Consider the following 18450-nt stretch of genomic DNA (forward strand, 5'->3'; position numbering starts at 1 on the left):
ACTAAATGACCATCTCAATCCATTTGTGCTGCTGTAACAAAATACCTAAGACTGAGTAATTTATGAAGAGCAGAAATTTATTTCTCACAGTTTTGGAGGATAGAAGTCCAAGGTCAAGGTGCCAGCAGGTTCGGTGTCTTGTTGGGGACTGGTCTCTACTTCCAAGATGGTGCCTTGTTGCAGCATCCTTGATAGGTGATGAATGCTGTGTACTCACACAGCAGAAGGGAGGGAAGGGCAAAGGCCTAGCTAGTTCTCTCTAGCCCTTTTGTGAGGCACTAATCCCATCCATGAGGACAGAGCCCTCATGGCCTAGTCACCTCCTATAGATCCCACCTCTTAATACTGTTGCATTGGGGATTAAGTTTCAACATGAATTTTGAAGGAGATGCAAATATTCAAACCATAGCAACCACCCAGTTCTCTTTAGTGTCTGAAAACTGGGGTGGTGTCCTGGCTTATTTTTTTCAGGCTTTATATTTTCCTGATGCTACATAAAGGTTGACATTTTATTTTAATCAGTAGATAATTTTGCTTAACCAATCAAGGTTTTGTGATTTATATCACATGAAACACATTTATATAGAGCTGACATCTATATTTCATCTGTGAGTTTTTGTAAAGAATTAAGTCTCTGTGGAGAATTCAAAGTCAGAGATAAGTATTTTAATGAGAGTAAGGCAAATTTTGTCTGACATTTTTGTACAGAACCAAAAATAAAGTGGTTAGAGATTTTGCAAAAGGAAAGTGAAGGTTTCTTTTAAAACATGAGCTCTCTTAGTAAAATATTCATCATTTTATAAATTCTGAGGTGCGCAGTGTTTCACATTTTAACATCCCTGAAACTGGGGTGTGTCTTAAAATTGTTGATGAGTTATAGTTTAATTGGAAGTCTTTTTCCTTTTTTAGTGCTATATAAAATCGAATATCTCATAATCAATGGCATCTTAGATTTGATAAAGTCAGTTGGTTTAAAACACCCTCATTGACATGGAGTCCAAATATGTACATTTATTGATAAATCTAATGTGTTGAATTTTTTCCTCCCAGTTTCCCCTTCCCTCTCTGTGGCTTTAAGTGACTAGTAACATAGATGGCAGGAATTTTATTATTTTGTTTTTTATATGCAGCAGCAAGTTCATGAGCTATGGAGGACCACTGTGTGCTGCTTCAGAGGTTCTCATGGTGTTGTGTTTAAACCAACTCCAGAAATAATTTATGTAAAACTACACAGTCTGAGTCTCCTCTTCAATAGAGGAATGCAACTTACAGTTAGTCCTATGGCTTTCAGACTGCATCAGGCGTAGGAAACACCAGATAATGGGAGATGGCCATAGCCCTGATCTGTCCAATCGCAATCTGATCACTCTTTAGATATCATAATGTTGATGGATGGTGGTGACTTTACCTCAACCAGACTTTCAGCACTGATAGTCCCAGTGTGTGATGCTACAGCGTGAGTGGACAGTGTATCACCAGGCTCCGTGCCACATGAGCAAGCGCACTGGCAGGTATTGGTGTTCTCTGTGATAACCTCTTCCTGTGGAACTGGCCTCTCTGAACTAACACAGGAAATTGCTCAGAGTAACACAAGAAACACTACTGATCCCTCGTGGAGTCAGCAACATTAAACTCCCCAATGTTTTCGCATCTAATCTGCGTTTTGTTTGAGACTTAATCTGTGTTTAAATAGATTCCTTAGCCGCCTCCCTTCCTGTAAATAAAAGGATAAAAAACCTGCTTACTAGCATATATTTCTACAGTCCCCACAATAACTCCTATGTTCCCTTACCTTTCCTTGCGTTTCCTGTTCAGTTATCAATTTTGAGGTGAATCGGAGAATTTTTTTTTTACTCTTATCTTAATTCTTCTCTAGCTGCTGCATTAACAGTTGTGACCATTTTTAACATGTGAAGGAGTTGTTAACCAGTGGTTGTGCCTTAATGGTTGCAACTTCATGGTAGGAGTTTTAGCATTCTGTGAAAACAAACGAAAAACAATAATATTTAAGATATCATATTAAATAGAGGTGTTTTATCTGCTCATGATTTCTTTGGGAATGAGGGGTGGCAGGAGAAAGTCAGGTCTTTGCCGTATGAGGCCTTTCTGAAAAATAATACATTTTTCACACCAATTGGTGTGGAAAAACACTATGCTACCAGCTATCTTGATATGGTTCAAACTGATTGTAAGGATACACTCAAAGTAAATGTTTCTTGGCTTTAATGACTAGATTCAGAGAGCTAAAGGCAAGGGAGAGTCTGTTATATTCTTGCTACCCCTTTGTAGAATGTTGTTTTTTCCTTTTGTGAGTGAAAGTCTAAATAACCATTTCTGACTGGTATCAATTAGTGAACAGATAGGTTAAACCACTTACTTTTGGGACATTTAGTCTTATTACAAAGTGAACTTTATTACAAAAAAAATTTTTTTAAGGTTTTTAGTCAGGTAAGTTTATTTGATGTCAATAGTAGTAAGGCATTAGTGAGCGTCAGAGGAACGTTACCCTATTTTGCCATCTATCCACCCAATTTTAGCAGAAAAACTATTTTAAGAGGAGAAAATTAAGTGGCAACTATGGCAAATTTCTGTTGTTATAGAGTTCCTTTAAAAGTATAGAAACAGGCGCTGGCCCCGTGGCGCACTCGGAGAGTGTGGCGCTGAGAGCGCAGCAACACTCCCGCCACGGGTTCAGATCCTATATAGGACTGGCCGGTGCGCTCACGGGCTGAGTGCGGTGCAGGCGACACCAAGCCAAGGGTTGCGATCCCCTTACCGGTCACGAAAAAGACAAAAAAAAAAAAGTGTAGAAACAGGCAGCTCTCTCATCTTTTCTACCTGAAAAACATTTTCGTCTTTTTGTTTCCCATGAAGTGGGCCAAATGGAGAACATATCCCCGGGACAGATCATTGATGAACCCATCCGTCCAGTCAACATTCCCAGGAAAGAAAAAGATTTCCAAGGAATGCTGGAATACAAGAAGGAGGATGAGCAAAAACTTGTTAAGAACCTGATTCTGGGCAAGTATTTTCTTTTCTTTTTTTTTTTTCTTTTTGGCAGCTGGACAGTAGAGGGATTGAATCCTGTACTTTGGTGTTATCAGTGCCATGTTCTAACCATTTAAGCTATCCGGCCAGCCTGGGGCAAGTATTTTCTACATGGGTAAATGTCTTTCTGGTACATATGTCAATGGTGAGAAAGACTAGTAACTAATTTTTGAAATATTCAACACTGAAGTTTCTTTAGTCATCATTACATACTGTGCATTATAGTGCTGTAGTAGCATCCTGCCAACACCATGCATTATCAGCCACACTGCAGGGAAACATGCCTAAGACCCACCTATAAGGATAGTTTGAGGCCAGGCTTCTCTATAAGCTGGGAAACTTTTGAAAAGTACTGATGTCTACCCCAGACAAGTTAAATCACATCTCTAGGGAGAAGAACCTGGCCATGTACAGCACTTTTTTAAAAACCTCTCAAGGGATTTTCAAATGTAACCACAGTTGAACACCACTGCTCTAGGCCATTTAGGTTCCTGAATTTCTATTTTTTCTTACTTCCCTAGAAAGATTTATGATTAAATATGTAGAGGACAAAAGTTCAATAGTAGGAAAGAAACAAAAGAATAAAGGAAAATATTCCAGCAAAGGAAGGAAGGGACAGCACAAATGAGATGAGTGGAAAAAGAATTTCAGAGCAGCATAAGGCCTTTAAGATGGATGTGAGTCCAGCAGCTCTGCAAGAAGAATTTTTAGGGGGTGATGATAAATGACTAGAGTGCGCACATACCCATAAGTTATGAACCGAAAAACCTAAAAACTTCTCCTTTTAGCCTTTGCATAGCATTTCTTCCTCCATTTGCCAGGGTGACAGCAGTATGATTGAAAGTTATACCTGATTTAGCATTCATAGGGTTTATGGCATTAAACTTGGTGCTGTATATAGGTGTAGAGTTGCAGAAGTTTCAACGTGATCTTCATTTAGCAAAAATGTTTAAGGAGCCACTGGTTTTTAAGCATAGCATTAACAAAGATTCATCAATTCAACAAATACTTCCTGAAGTCCTCCCATGTGCCAGGCATTTTCTAGGTATTTGTAATGGACACTGTAAAGTCCCTATTCTCATAGAGCTTACGTTCCAGTGGGGAGAAATAGAAAAAATAAAATAAAATAAATATATAATGAAGTAAAAACAATAAAGAGTGAAAGCAGGTATACTGGTGAAGTGAAGGCAACTGCCTGAGCAGAGATGCCAGGAAGGCAGTTGACAGAGACACTAGGGTTCAAGGGAAAAGTCAGGGCAGGAGATATAAATTTGGGAGTTGCCATTATGTAGACATGTCCTCACACTCAAGAATTTCTCAACGTAATAAGCTATTAAAATACTGTTTTTTATATGACCTATTTACCTTGAATGATTGAACTCTTACATGACAACTGTGTTTTTAATCTCACAAAGCATGCCTCACGAAAACTTTCAATGTTACATAAAATTATTTTTCCTTTTTTTCTTTTTTCAGAACTGAAGCCACGTGGTGTAGCAGTCAATTTGATTCCAGGGTTACCCGCGTATATCCTATTCATGTGCGTTCGGCATGCTGACTATCTGAATGATGATCAGAAAGTAAGGTCATTGCTAACGTCAACAATTAACAGCATCAAAAAAGTATTAAAGGTCAGTTCATGCTCAACAATATGCTCATAATGAATGTTAATGATGACAGAATCTGCACAGAGGTGCTTTTCATTCCTTAAACTTGAGCTAACTTGCTAGTTATGAACACTTTCCAGTTTTAATTGAAAACTTCCATTGTAGGAAACGTTCTTTGTTGTAACATGCCTATATGCCTTCTTTCAAAACAGGGCTCAGGTTGAATGGTAATCAAAATTAACTTGATATAATTGCACTTAATTGTGGAGTAAATTAAATTTTTCATTGACAGAAATAGTCTCTGTTGAAGTTTTACTTGGAACTGAATTTAAAATATTTAGTAGAGTTCATATATACAGGGCATATGATGCTGTAGTTAAAATAGATGTTAAATAAGCTCAGTGATATGTGGCTCACTCACATAAAAAGATGTCTAATGTAGCATTAAAATTTTTTTTCAACTTTTCTTCCTTTTATTCTCCAATTCATTCCATAATTTTCCTTGTTACTTAAAATGCCCAGTTCCATGTGAGAAGCAACACATAGATGCTAATCAGAGAGGAAAGACTTTAAAAAGGCAGCAAATTATATAACTGAGCAGAAAGCCCTACATAATTTGGTAATCAGTGAGTCACCTTGCATAATCCTCCTCTTGACTCTCTAGAGAAAGAGTGAACATCAACTTAGTTTTAACTCAAGTGTTTCTGCGAGGAACTAAGATAATGTGCTTTTAGATACTTTGCTTTCTGATTATCTTACTTAACAGGAACTTTTAGGATGAAGATAAGTAGATAGTTATGGACTCTCTCAAATCTAAGATGTCTTTCATGAATTTTTTTTTAATTGTGGTAAAATATGCATAACATAAAATTTACCATTTTAACCATTTTAAGCATACAGTTATATGGCATTAAATATATTCACACTGTTCTACAACCACCACCACCATCTACCTCTAGAACTTTTTCATTCTCCCCAACTGAAACTCTGTACCCATTAACCACTAACTCCTCATTCCTCCCTCCTCCCAGCCCCTGGTTGTAAACTTCTGACAAATGCTTGTTCTCAGTTAGTCCCTATTGTGCAGAGATTTTGAGTAGTTACATTCTACAATGATTACTAAAGTGTGGGGTTTATGAAAATTTAACATTTAAAAATTGATGAATATCTTCTGAATATATAATTCCTTTAATTTTTGGTGTATTGATGCTGTGTTGTACTTAGATAGACTATAAGTTTTGCTACTACTTAGCTCATAAAAAAACCAACAAAACCAAATGATAAAGTTTTTTCCCTCCCATCTTAATTGCAAGAAGACATTCATCTAATTTGACTAATTATTCTAACAATTTTTTTTTTTTTTAAAGATGACCGGTAAGGGGATCTTAACCCTTGACTTGGTGTTGTCAGCACCACACTCTCTCAAGTGAGCTAACCAGCCATCCCCATGTAGGGATCCAAACTCGTGGCCTTGGTGTTATCAGCACCACACTTTCCCAAGTGAGCCATAGGCCAGCACTTAATCTATCAAATTTTTTAAAGATTAAAAAAGAGAGGCTACTAGAACCATTTGATACCTTTTAAAATTGATGTGTATTTGTCTCACATCAGGTTTTGAACTGAAGTATTTTTTTTTTTTTTTTTTGCATTTCTGTTTTGATTTTAGCAACTGGTTTTTGACATGGGCTCCAAAGCAGCATAAATTAGCCAAAGATATATGGATAATCCATGTAGTTTGTAGCTCATAGATCATTTTTATCTAATAAATCAAAAACTGTAAGTAGCTTTGAGTCCATCTTAATTATTTTCCCTATGAGATAAAGAACTAACACTGATTTATTGTTTAATTTTGACCAAATACAGTTTGTTCGTTTTAAAAATATTATTTGGGCAAACTTGATCTAGTAACTTCTTGAGTAAAGTTAGCATTGTTTTAAATTATTTTTAATTTCCAAAGAAGTAAATGATCTTTTATTTTGAATAGAGTATTTCATTTTATTGAGGACAAAGGGCACCCTTAGTGTTCATGCTGAAAGAAATTGTATTTGTAGAATTAATTTGTTTAATAGTAGCTTAGCAAAGGCTGCAGCCCACCAATAAGACAGATGCTGAATTACTTTTGGAATGAAGTCTTCTCCTTAGGTTTTAATAAACTTTATCTAGTAATTCTTTAGTGTAGGTGTAATTACAAGCTTCCAGCTGAGGCTGTTCAGAGGATCTGTGCAGTTGTCTAGGCATGTCTAGACAACAATGAAGACTATCTAGATAGACTTGTCTAGACATCAGTGAAGACTGTCTAGATAAGTGCTTCAGTGACCCCCTGCACAGGCCAGCACTGTCTCCCAATCTGTACTGATTGTCAGCTCAGTCCAGAGCCTCCACTAGGAGCAGTTGTAACCAAAATTGTGGAAGGAGTAAAATTATTTGTAGTCTAATATGCACTTAAGCCATAGGATGATTTTCTATGTTTGGGAGTGTCATAAAATTGATTTACTTTCTGGCAATCCTCCTAAAACTGGAAGACAGTATAGCTACGTCTTTCAGATATTTACCTAGTGGTGAAGACAGGACCTGAACTCAATTACCCTGTCTCAGCTAAAAAGACTAAATTAAGTTTATTATCCTCTAGGATTTTTTTCTTAAAATTTTTTTAGGAAAATATTCTCCAAAATTTAAGGGCTTTAGTTTGTTTTATACTTGCTTAAAGAGGTAAATTTTATTTATGTAAAAAATGATATAAGAAATCCTTCTTTCTCCATGATGTTTCCAGCTCCTAGTGCACCTTACTGTGTAAAGCCACTACCAAAGAATCAAGGCAGGTATTCTCATACAACTTCTAAGAACTCAGGTTTTGTTGTGATGTAGTAGAGCTATTAGAATATATGATATCATACAAAAAGTAAAGAAAAAGGAGTTTCTAAGATTAAAGCATAGCCATTCCTGGGTAAACTATCTGGGTTTTCTTACATAAGGTTTTCTGGGAAAAAGTACAGGCAAACATTGATATTTTTGTGACTTCCCATGTCCAAACTAGTCAATGATTTAGTTCACAAAATTACAGTCCTCCCAAATATGTCTACTATTCAACCCCCAGGAAACATTCCTAACCTCTACATCGTTTTTTACACCTTGAGTCTTCTCTTCCCTGCCGCTGTGGCCCAGTCCTGGTGAAGAGCCAACCAGCTTCCCCCCAACTATACTGCTCAGCACAGGATTCCTCCATCCCTATTCTGATTCACTGCTCAGAAATATCTTAGTGTTGACAAAATTTTTAATCTAATCTGGGTTTGAGTGCTTCACTCTTTTTTCTATTCTTTATTACAATATAGGTTATTCCCTTTTCTGCTTTTAGTTCTTTCTGATGCCCTTCATTAACTCCAGGGGAACTGAGTTTGGGTCAACTGTGGCTTGGTGAATTTTTTTCTTCTTAAAGGAACAGCTGAGTTAAGTGGCACTAACTTAATTTTCTAATGGCAAGAAAATGAATGCCAAGCAAAGTAATAACCAACCAATGAATCCAGTGGTTGAAATTCTGCTAGCAATGATGTAAGACTTCACAACTGCAATGTGATTTACTTTTATAATTGTTTATAATGGTAACTGAAAGAAATAGGCCTTCTGGTATCTTTGGTTTTTTGCAGGTTGTTATTTCTCTAAGGAAAAGGCAAATTTAGATTTATTCTCTCTTTCAGAAAAGAGGTGATGATTTTGAAACTGTCTCCTTCTGGCTCTCTAACACATGCCGCTTTTTGCACTGTTTGAAGCAGTACAGTGGAGAAGAGGTAAGAAAACCTTGATTATAAAACCAGCATGCGGGCCGGCCCGGTGGCGCACTGCTACAGTGTGCCGCTTGAGAGCGCGGTGGCGCTCCTGCCGAGGGTTCGGATCCCACATACAGACCGGTTCCTGCTCACTGGCTGAGCGAGGTGCGGGAGCAACACCGAGGTTTGCGATCCCGTTGCCGGTCCCGGTCCGGTACAGGCGCGACACTGAGGGTTGCGATCCATTGCCGGACATGAAAAAAGACAAAATAAATAAATAAATAAATAAATAAAACCAGCATGCTATGCTTTCTCTGACCTTTATTAAGGAAAATTTTAAAGCCCAAATACTTAACCATGTTTTTTAGAAACCTGAATTCAGAGGTGGCTTGGAGTTTATCACTTTGTTTGATGTTCTTTATCTATGAAACAGTAAATTGGAGAGTGATGTAGTTTCTTTCTTCTGAGAGTTTTTATTTGCTGTGCTGAGAAAGCACAGCAAAAAGAAAATAAGCATTGGTTAATGGATATTTACCAGAAATGAAACTTTCTGTTATTATGTTGAGGTGGGCTTTTTAAGAACTAATATTGGAGTATTGAACTATTTAAGGAAATTAATCAATTTCAGCTTGCCACAGTACATTAAAGGTGATCAAAGATAGAACATGATCAAAGATCGTGTCTCTTTTGATTTGTCCAAAAATCTGTATTGCTTTTGTTCACAGTAATGTGTTCACTAGTTGATAGAGTTCAACATACTTAAAAAGTATGTAAAATATTAAAAATTACTATTTATTAAGAGCTGTTTAGTATGTTTCAGACAACACTTACTATACATTATGTTATTTATGTTATTTCTTATAAACCTCTGTGAGATAGGAATTATAACCCAGTTTTACAGATGATGAAACTGAAGCTCAGTGAAGCTCATCGACTTGCCAAAACTCTTTTGGCCGTAAAGAGCAATGTTGGGATTCTGGGTCTGCCTACCTCCCAGAACCTCTGGCCTACCACACTACCCTCCTGCATCCCCATCCTTTGCCAGGAGGGTAGGCAAAGAAGCTGATTAGTAGTACTCTCTGAGCACTCAGAGGTAGGGGACTGTCCTGTTAAATGATGGAAAATACAAAGATAGGTAAGACATCGTCCCTGAAAAGGTGGGACTGATAGACCAGAAACCCCCACAGGGGCCATTAACTATGTCCTGTCAATTCCCACTCTTAGACCATTTAAGTAGGTTGTAGGGAGGCAGATGCTTGACCATGAGTAGGATCCATCAATAAGCCATTACCTTTGTCAGGCAATGTCTGGTGATCAGCATGTTAAAATGCAAAGTGACAGGGCCGGCCCGGTGGCGCACTGGATAGTGCGCCGCTTGGGAAGCGCAGCGGCGCTCCCGTCCGAGGGGTCGGATCCCACATACAGACCGGTTCCCGCTCACTGGCTGAGCGAGGCGCGGGAGCAACACCGAGGCTTGCGATCCCGTTGCCGGTCCCCGGTCCGGTACAGGGGCAACCCTGGGGGTTGGGATCCGTTGCCGGACCCGGAAAAAAGAAAAAAAGAAAAAAAAAAAAAAAAAAAAAAAAAAAAAAAAAAAAAAAAAAAAAAAAAAAAAAAAAAAATGCAAAGTGACTGAAAAAAGTACCTGCCTGTACAGTTAGCTTACCATTTTCACAAATACCACCAGAAGATTCCATTCTAAGCTCTGACTGAAAATCATGTTGTGTATACCATATAATATAGTAAAGGGACATTTCCTGTTTACTTACCAGTCTGTGTAGAATTCAGTCTATTTCAAGAAAATTATGTATGCCCTTTGGGTGTAGTATTTATGAATAGGACCATATTTAATGAACTGAAGTTAAGAGATTAGTACTTTAGATAATTTAGAGTTTGGTGATAAACCTGCTGTTTCATAAATGAAACACTCTTTCAGTTTTTTTAGTTAAGTTCTCTCAACTTGTTTCATTGGACTTGCTATGGAAAGGCTTAAAAGCTAGGTTGCCAAGTTTGATATTACTCAGAAGCTAGTAAGAAGTGGAAGGAGGAATGATGGAAGCAAACAAACACACACCAGCATTTGAGAGTGATTGTCCTGGCATTTTTGTTGTGGGATGGATGGAAATCCCTTGGAAAGAGGAAAAAGGAGCATGAAAGTGCTGATCAGACTGGAGATAGTTAAACAGACAGAAGAGACATTTTACTTCATATGTATTAACTTTGCATTATAACTCTAGGGCTTTATGAAACACAACACATCTCGCCAGAATGAACACTGCCTCACCAATTTTGACCTGGCTGAGTATCGGCAAGTGCTGAGTGATTTGGCCATTCAGATCTATCAGCAGCTCGTGCGGGTGTTGGAGAACATCCTTCAGCCAATGATTGGTAAGGCCAGGGCATGGCTGAGCATCATGGTCCGTCTGCTTCATGTGCCCTTCAGTAAATGACCAGCCACTGGCTTGGGCATGTGTTCACAGGGAGAATATGAAGTAGTAAGACACAGGCCTAAAATTAGCTGAGGAATCCCAGAAACCCAGCCATGGCTAATGGGAGGCATCATAATCACTGCTTCTATGTGGTTCAAAAAGCAGTATCTGGTTCCCCTCCCCAGTGTTTAATGCCTGTCTCTTAAGATTGGGTTATGCTTATATCCAGCAATAGACTTCATTCCTTGTCCAGTTTTTGAAATCACTTTAAGCTTTGGACTAGAACAGTTACTACAAAGGGCTTCCTGGGGGCCCATCGAAAACCAAGTAGGCTGGGCAAGGTTGGGGGTGGGTTGCACTTTGTTTTACAGACACAGTGAAGTGTCTGGGAAGGTACTATGGCAAAGAGAAGAGAAGAGGTCTCACAGGTTTGTCTGGACACTCTATGCTGAGTTGTGCATCTCATCGCCCCTAAGGAATTCTTAAAGGCAATTTGGTTTAAAGTAGTAGTTTCTCATTGGCCAAGTAGCTGAGCAGGGGGGAGGAGGGGGTGCTATTTCTGTGTATTCAGCTAAATGTACGATTCTATCTACCTCTCTTTATATGTGTGCACTCATTCTGGGTGTTTATATACTGTGCTACCTATAATTCCTTTGGCATGTGTAGCATGTATGAATAGGAATTAGGAGTTATTTACAAGTTGCGGGCTGCTAATTTTGAATGCATTGAATTTAAAACAAATTTTTTGAGTTACCAAACACTGTTGTCTTGTGGAAAATTAACAGCAGGCTTTCAAGGTACTCCCAGGTACCCTTTCTTTCCCCACCCATGTGTTCCCCACATTTCCACAACCTCATCTCCCTTCTATGGGCTCATACTATTCCATTTTCTTTCGTAGGCCACAGTTAACCAGTTAGAAACATAAAAGGCTGAGGAAGCCGTGGGAGATGGCAAGGATTTGTCCCCTAAAAAGTCATGAATTTAAAGCAGCCTAGGTCAGCTAAAATATAGAAGGTAATACACATGCAAAGGTCAGTTTCAGTCAATCTTTCTTCTACTCATGCCTATTTTTATTGGCTAAACAAGAAGTTTGACTCTAATATGTTCCACTCTAAATCACTACCACCATCTCCCAGTCATTTAACAGCAACAATGACAAACGTTTTAAGTCAATATGAGGTTCTGGGGGAGCTATGTTTAGCACAAGGAGACATGAAATGAACCAGGCATGGCCTTTGCTCTCAAGGGGCTCCCAGTCAGGGAATGAGCATCTCAAAAGCATTCTAGGGGAGGCATAAGCCAAATGCTATGAGAGCCCAATAAGGGGAGCAGCAGTAATACAGATGAGAAGACTAAGTCCTGAGACACTGAGGCTAGCCCAAGATCTGCTATTTTGGGAAGCCCAGGACAATGAAAGGCTTCAGCGCCACTCTTCTGCCCTCTCCCAAGTCTTCTCCAAGACCATTGCCCAGTGTGCTGCCTTTCTTACTATTTGTTTCCCTCTGGAGCTCAAATATCATGGAGAATACTTCTATTACCCCTAACTGCTACCTATCTCTAAAAAAACCACCCAAAAACACTAGAGGCTTGCGCTATCACAAGGCCACTGCTTATTTTAGAAAATATACCATTAAGATTACTTAATTTCATAGTAAATTTTTGCAGTAAAGAATTATTTCTTCATTAAAGTTTAAAATCCAGAAGCCCTTTGATGGCGAAGTTCCTTTTCCCTCTATTTTGATACTCAGATCATTTTCCTAAATTGAACGTATGTATGTGTGTGCACACACACACACGCATGTGTACACATGTGCCAGGTTTTCTTCCAGTTCTTCTCTTCTAACAATTGAAATACTCCTGCAGTCTCAGGCATGCTGGAGCATGAAACGATTCAGGGCGTGTCTGGGGTGAAGCCCACAGGGCTAAGAAAGCGAACCTCCAGTATTGCCGACGAGGGCACCTACACACTGGACTCCATCCTCCGCCAACTTAACTCCTTCCACTCAGTCATGTGTCAGCATGGCATGGACCCAGAGCTGATCAAGCAGGTGGTCAAGCAGATGTTCTACATTGTGGGGGCCATCACCCTAAACAACCTCCTCCTGCGGAAGGATATGTGCTCCTGGAGTAAAGGCATGCAGATTAGGTGAGCAAATGCCAATACCTGTGGCGGCTTCTTTCCTCTGCCCTACTGGCCTGCCGGGATTGGGGAGAGCTGATGACTTGTTTGCAGTCAGTCAGTGCACCTGATATCTGGTGCCGTGCGGTCAAGCAGTAGGAGAAGAACTGGCACAGAAGCACTTTCTTTTGCCTGGCCGGACTTCTCCAGATCTCCTTCGTTACCACTCCTCAGCTGTGCCTTGTCAGCAGGTTCCTCTCATTACTTGATAAGAAATCCTGCTCCTCTGTAGAGCTAACTTGTTTAAAGAGTGGAAAGATGATGCAAAAATACTAAAAGTTGAGATAGCTGCTGCTTCTTTTGTCTGTGTTTCAATTGTACAATAAGAAAATATTGAATTATAATGAAGATTTGTAATGTATGATTGCTCTTAGAAATGCGCTTTGGCAAAATATCTTTTTATACCTATGCCAACAAGACCAGGTCTAATAGATCCCTTACTAACTCTTGAAATGTGCCCCCTCTATATTTTAAAAAAAGCTGCACTCTATTTAATGTTCAATTGCACCTCAGCATAACCTCATTATCATAATAGAATTGATTTTTTTTGCAAATACTCATTTTATTTTTTTTATTTTCTACAGATATACTCACCAGTTCAATCTGGGAAGCCACAAAAACAGACAAAATGCAGGGATTTTTTTCTTTTTAATCCTAGTGCAGACCAAGAAAATACTTATTTTAGAGCAGCTAGAATATTCACCAAGGGAGGAGGAGGAGAAAAGGGGTTTCTCCTGCAAAAGTCTTTAGTTACTCAATCTTAGAAAACCTTAATGTTCTTTTCAAATGGTCCATTCTGGCCCACATCTAATTGTAGTTAACTTTAAGAAGACCAATGCCTTGGGGCTGGCCCGTGGCTCACTTGGGAGAGTGCAGTGCTGATAACACCAAACCCACGGGTTCGGATCCCTATATAGGGATGGCCAGTTAGCTCACTTCAGAGAGCGTGGTGCTGACACCACCAAGTCAAGGGTTAAGATCCCCTTTATATAGGGGGGATCCCCTATATATAGGTCATCTTTATATGGGGGGGGGAAGATAAAATACACTCAGGTAGGAGAACTTATTTCTCTGTAAGCTTTGCTTATAAATGTGAAGTCATGCATCGTAATATCACAATGGCTCCGTTTGCCTGATTATTAAGTTCTGATTGTATGTTCATTTACCTCAGTCTTAGTTTGAGAACTTCTGTCACTTAAAACCTCAATGTCTGTGTAGTTTCTTTGTCTCTCTTCCTATTTGGAGTCTTTGTCCCTTTGTCCAAGGGCCTTCCCTTTCTCCTTCCTTGTCTGAGCTTCCTCAGGGCACTATCTCCATCACCCAGGCTCCTCCTCAAAGTATAATGGGCAATCTGGTTATCCAGTTACCCAATGTGGAGTTTGCCTTAAGGAAGAGAGAGCACTTAAAAGATTATTAAGTCTCACCTTGCAAAAGGAATCCAGCTCTGAAATTGTAAGAGAAGCTATAAAGTGTTTTCTGGTCAGCTGTTCAATAAGGACAGAGCCATATTATATATTCCATATTGTTTATTAGTAAGTCTTATAAGTTTTGCTATAATGATTTCATTTCTATCTTTCATTAAGGAGAATTATATTCTCTTATCATTTAATCTTATATAATTATGATTATAAACCTCATGACTATTTATGATAGATTTTTAGCACAGCTGATGAGATTTAAGAAAAGTGAACAAAAATACTCCCTGTCATTTTAACTGAAAATCGTGACAAGGCCACATACACAAAATTAAGACATTTATGACAATATTCAGCAAATTTGCATTCTCTCTCTCTCTTTTTTTTTTGGCATAGGTACAATGTCAGTCAACTGGAGGAATGGCTACGTGACAAAAATCTGATGAACAGTGGGGCTAAAGAAACCCTGGAACCTCTCATTCAGGCTGCTCAGCTTTTGCAAGTGAAAAAGAAAACAGATGATGATGCAGAAGCCATTTGTTCCATGTGCAATGCTTTAACTACTGCCCAGGTAAAGCAACTTTCCCTGTTATGAAATAATTTGACATTCATCAAAGGTGATCTTTAGGGAAGTAAAGAGGTCTTCTGGTTACTGCTCTTGTCTCTGAGCTGACTTAATCTGTGTCAGAGAAGATACATATCTATACAGATCTTGAAGAAAGGAGATTTTGCCAGAAATTAATACATTTCAGTGCTAGTTACAGTCATCTATAGTCAAAATTCAGCAAATATTTATTGAGTGTTTACAGTGTTCTGCATAATGTTGCAGGGACTAGGATACAACCATAAACAAAAGAAAGTCCCTGTTTTCATGGGGTATGCACTCTATGGACCTTATAGTCCATATAATTTTAATATTATTTGGTAAGTGAATGATTCTTTAGACTTATTTTTTAAAGATAGATTATTCTTGTTTCTTCAGTTCAACAAATGACTAATTGAGCTCCCATCTCAAGGCACCATATTTGTTGCTGGGGGAGATACTTCAGTAAATAAGGAAAAATCCCTGCGTTTAAGGATCCTACAGTTTTTTGTTATTTTAATTTATCAGTATACAGTGTAGTTGGTATTCATGTCCCTTTACCAATTCCTCCTTTTCCCCTTCTCTTTCCCCCCTCCCCTCCATCAATATCATATCTGTTCACTTGTCTTAACAAGTTCAAGGAATTGTTCATTGTTGTGCCTTCTTTTTCTCCCCTCCCCCCCTTTTATTTTTTTGTGTATATATTTATTTATTAGCTCCTACACATAAGTGAGAACATGCGATATTTCTCTTTCTGTACCTGGCTTATTTCACTTAATATAATTTTCTCTAAGTCCATCCATGTTGCTGCAAACAGTAGTATTTCATTTTTTTTTTTATAGCAGAGTAGTATTCCATTGTGTAGATATACCACATTTTTCTTACCCACTCATCCAATGATGGGCATTTAGGCTAGTTCCAACTCTTGGCTATTGTAAATGGTGCTGCAGTAAACATGGGAGTACAGGTATCCCTTCAACATGATGATTTTCATTCCTCTGGGTGTATACCCAGCAGTGGAATAGCTGGGTCATATGGTAGATCTCTCTGTAATTGTTTGAGAAACCTCCATACCATTTTCCATAAAGGCTGCACCATTTTGCAGTACCACTAACAGTGTAGGAGGGTTCCTTTTTCTCTGCATCCTCGCCATCATTTGTCATTCTCAGTCTTTTGGATATTAGCCAAGAGACCTTACGGTTTAGTAGGGAAGACAGAGATGTATGTATCCAGCTGACTCTACCATAGCAGATCTAGCAAATTCTACAGGTCTAAGGGAAGTGCCGAAGGGTGATAACTGACTTTGTTCAGACGGTCTCATTAAGCTGGGCATTGATTTAAGGAAGCAAGAGGATAGGAAGGGCATTGGAGGACAGTGGCAACAGCATGAGGCAGGGCAGAGGCATGAACATGCCCTTTTTCCTTTGCCCAGTTATTTTCTGTACTGACTCTTATACTTTCTTAATGTTATCACATATCTCATAACAGAAATCTTCAGTTGTGCCCAGTACAATGAAAACTCAGTCAGTAGATAATTAGAAGCAAGGTGTGTAGCTTTTTAATGCTGAGTTCATATTTACATATATTCTTACTAAGGGTAAAGCAGAATCACGTTATTCAGTAATGGTCTTGAGATTTTCTCCCCATTTCTGCCAAGAGTAGAAAGTAAGAATGCATTGGGGGAAACCTAACTTTATACAAGTTTTCTGTCATCCATCTTTTAAAGAAGATATTTTAATATATTTTACTTTATATTAAAAAATTTCGTAGAATGAGGTAGACCTATAATTCATTTATTTGGCAAATTTTATTTAACGAAGTAGTCCTACTTTTTAAAGGACTGATTTCTGATTCAGTTTGTCACTCACAGACCTGGTAAACATGCCCACTTTCTAATTCACATTTCTCTGGTGCTTAATTTATCTTTGTCTATAGATCACCACTGTCCTACATTCAATTTTTATTTTTATTTTATTTTATTTTATTTTATTTTAATCAATTTAAATTGAAATAGCCACACATGGCTAGTGACTACTATTGTATTGGACAGCACAGCTTTATACAGTACCTTCAAAATGAAAATATCTTTGTATCTTATATAGACAATGATTTATTTTCGTTTAAAAAGAGATGATCATTTTACAAAAGCAATTAATTTGACATTTTTTAAGGAAGTTCATACCCTCTAATTGGTTGACTTCTTTAGAGGCCTTTGTTGTTATTCATGTTATTCATTTATAATAACTTATCTTTTATAAAAATATGATTTTTAAAAAGACCATTCAAAAGAAATAATTCTATCATTTTTAATATGGCCAGATATATATTTTTATATGGAGAAGGCAAGTTGCAGAATAATATTAATAGAATGAACCCCATTTGTATAAAAATAACATAAGCCAGAATATGTATAGAACGTAACTAGATGGATACACAGGACATGGTTAGCAATTGCCACTTTGGGAGACTGGGAGGGTGGGAGTGGGGCACTTTTATTTTTTTATGTTGTATTCTTTTGCACTGTTGGAATGGTTTTCTAAGTATATATTGCATCTTAAAATACTATACAAATATTACATTACTACCTTCTTCTTGTAAAAATCCAAATAATAAAGGTAAATGTGCCCTTCAGACCAGCTCCTTCTTCCCTCTTGTTCCAATCCACCTGTAGAGCCATGGCTAATGTCTAGAATCCTGTTGCAGACTATGCCAAATGTGGTGCTCTTAATCCTGCCCCCACTATGCCAATTGTAAAGCTACTTTACCCTGCTGGTAATCCTGTACTGACTGGGCCATATGCTGAGCTAGGGCTGGGTCTGGAGCTCCCAGACCCCTCAAGCCCATTCACAGACTGGGTCACAAACCCTTCATACGCCAGGCTGGGTCACCAGACCCCTTCACACAGGTCTGTGAGCTAGGTAACTGGCCAAAAGGTCCTTGGAGCCATAGGTTGGAAAACATAGCCGCGCAGGGCAGATGCCCGCTGACTTGCTTCACGCTTCACTAAATCTCCTCTCTCTCTCTGAAGAACACAAGAATAGCAACAAAACTAAAAAGATACATTGGTGCTCATGCGCACTAACTCCACATACACACAGTTTGCTTACAAAGGATGTGCTAAAACCACACCCAAATGGACCCAAGGCAAAGGGCCCTGACCAAACTATTCTATTTTCCCAACACCACCCCTAAGTAGAATTGAAAACTGCATGTACAGATCCTTTTAATTTTCCATATTATAGGTACTCAGTGTCTATTTGTTAATATACCAAAAACTTTAATCATTTCATTTCTCACAGATTGTCAAAGTGTTGAATTTGTATACTCCAGTTAATGAGTTTGAAGAAAGAGTCTCTGTATCATTTATTCGTACTATACAGGTAAGAGCTCCTGGCTTTCTTCTGCTGATTCATCAACACAGTCTTTTG

The 18450-nt window shown here is 38.4% G+C and overlaps 1 protein-coding gene across 4 annotated transcripts in view; it reads left to right on the top strand.

Moving 5' to 3' along the window:
- Window positions 1–18450, top strand: part of MYO5A (myosin VA (heavy chain 12, myoxin)) — a 124597-nt gene that overhangs the window by 99260 nt on the left and 6887 nt on the right. For all 4 annotated transcript variants that reach the window (XM_008577316.1, XM_008577317.1, XM_008577319.1 and 1 more), the window contains 7 exons: window positions 2875–3021; window positions 4525–4679; window positions 8348–8437; window positions 10654–10804; window positions 12709–12991; window positions 14836–15010; window positions 18322–18402. In XM_008577316.1, coding sequence (XP_008575538.1) covers window positions 2875–3021; window positions 4525–4679; window positions 8348–8437; window positions 10654–10804; window positions 12709–12991; window positions 14836–15010; window positions 18322–18402 — 1082 coding nt within the window. The remainder of the gene's footprint in view (window positions 1–2874; window positions 3022–4524; window positions 4680–8347; window positions 8438–10653; window positions 10805–12708; window positions 12992–14835; window positions 15011–18321; window positions 18403–18450) is intronic.

This window comes from Galeopterus variegatus, unplaced genomic scaffold, assembly GCF_000696425.1.
Source record: "Galeopterus variegatus unplaced genomic scaffold, G_variegatus-3.0.2 Scaffold1487, whole genome shotgun sequence".
Classification (NCBI taxonomy): Eukaryota; Metazoa; Chordata; class Mammalia; order Dermoptera; family Cynocephalidae; genus Galeopterus; species Galeopterus variegatus.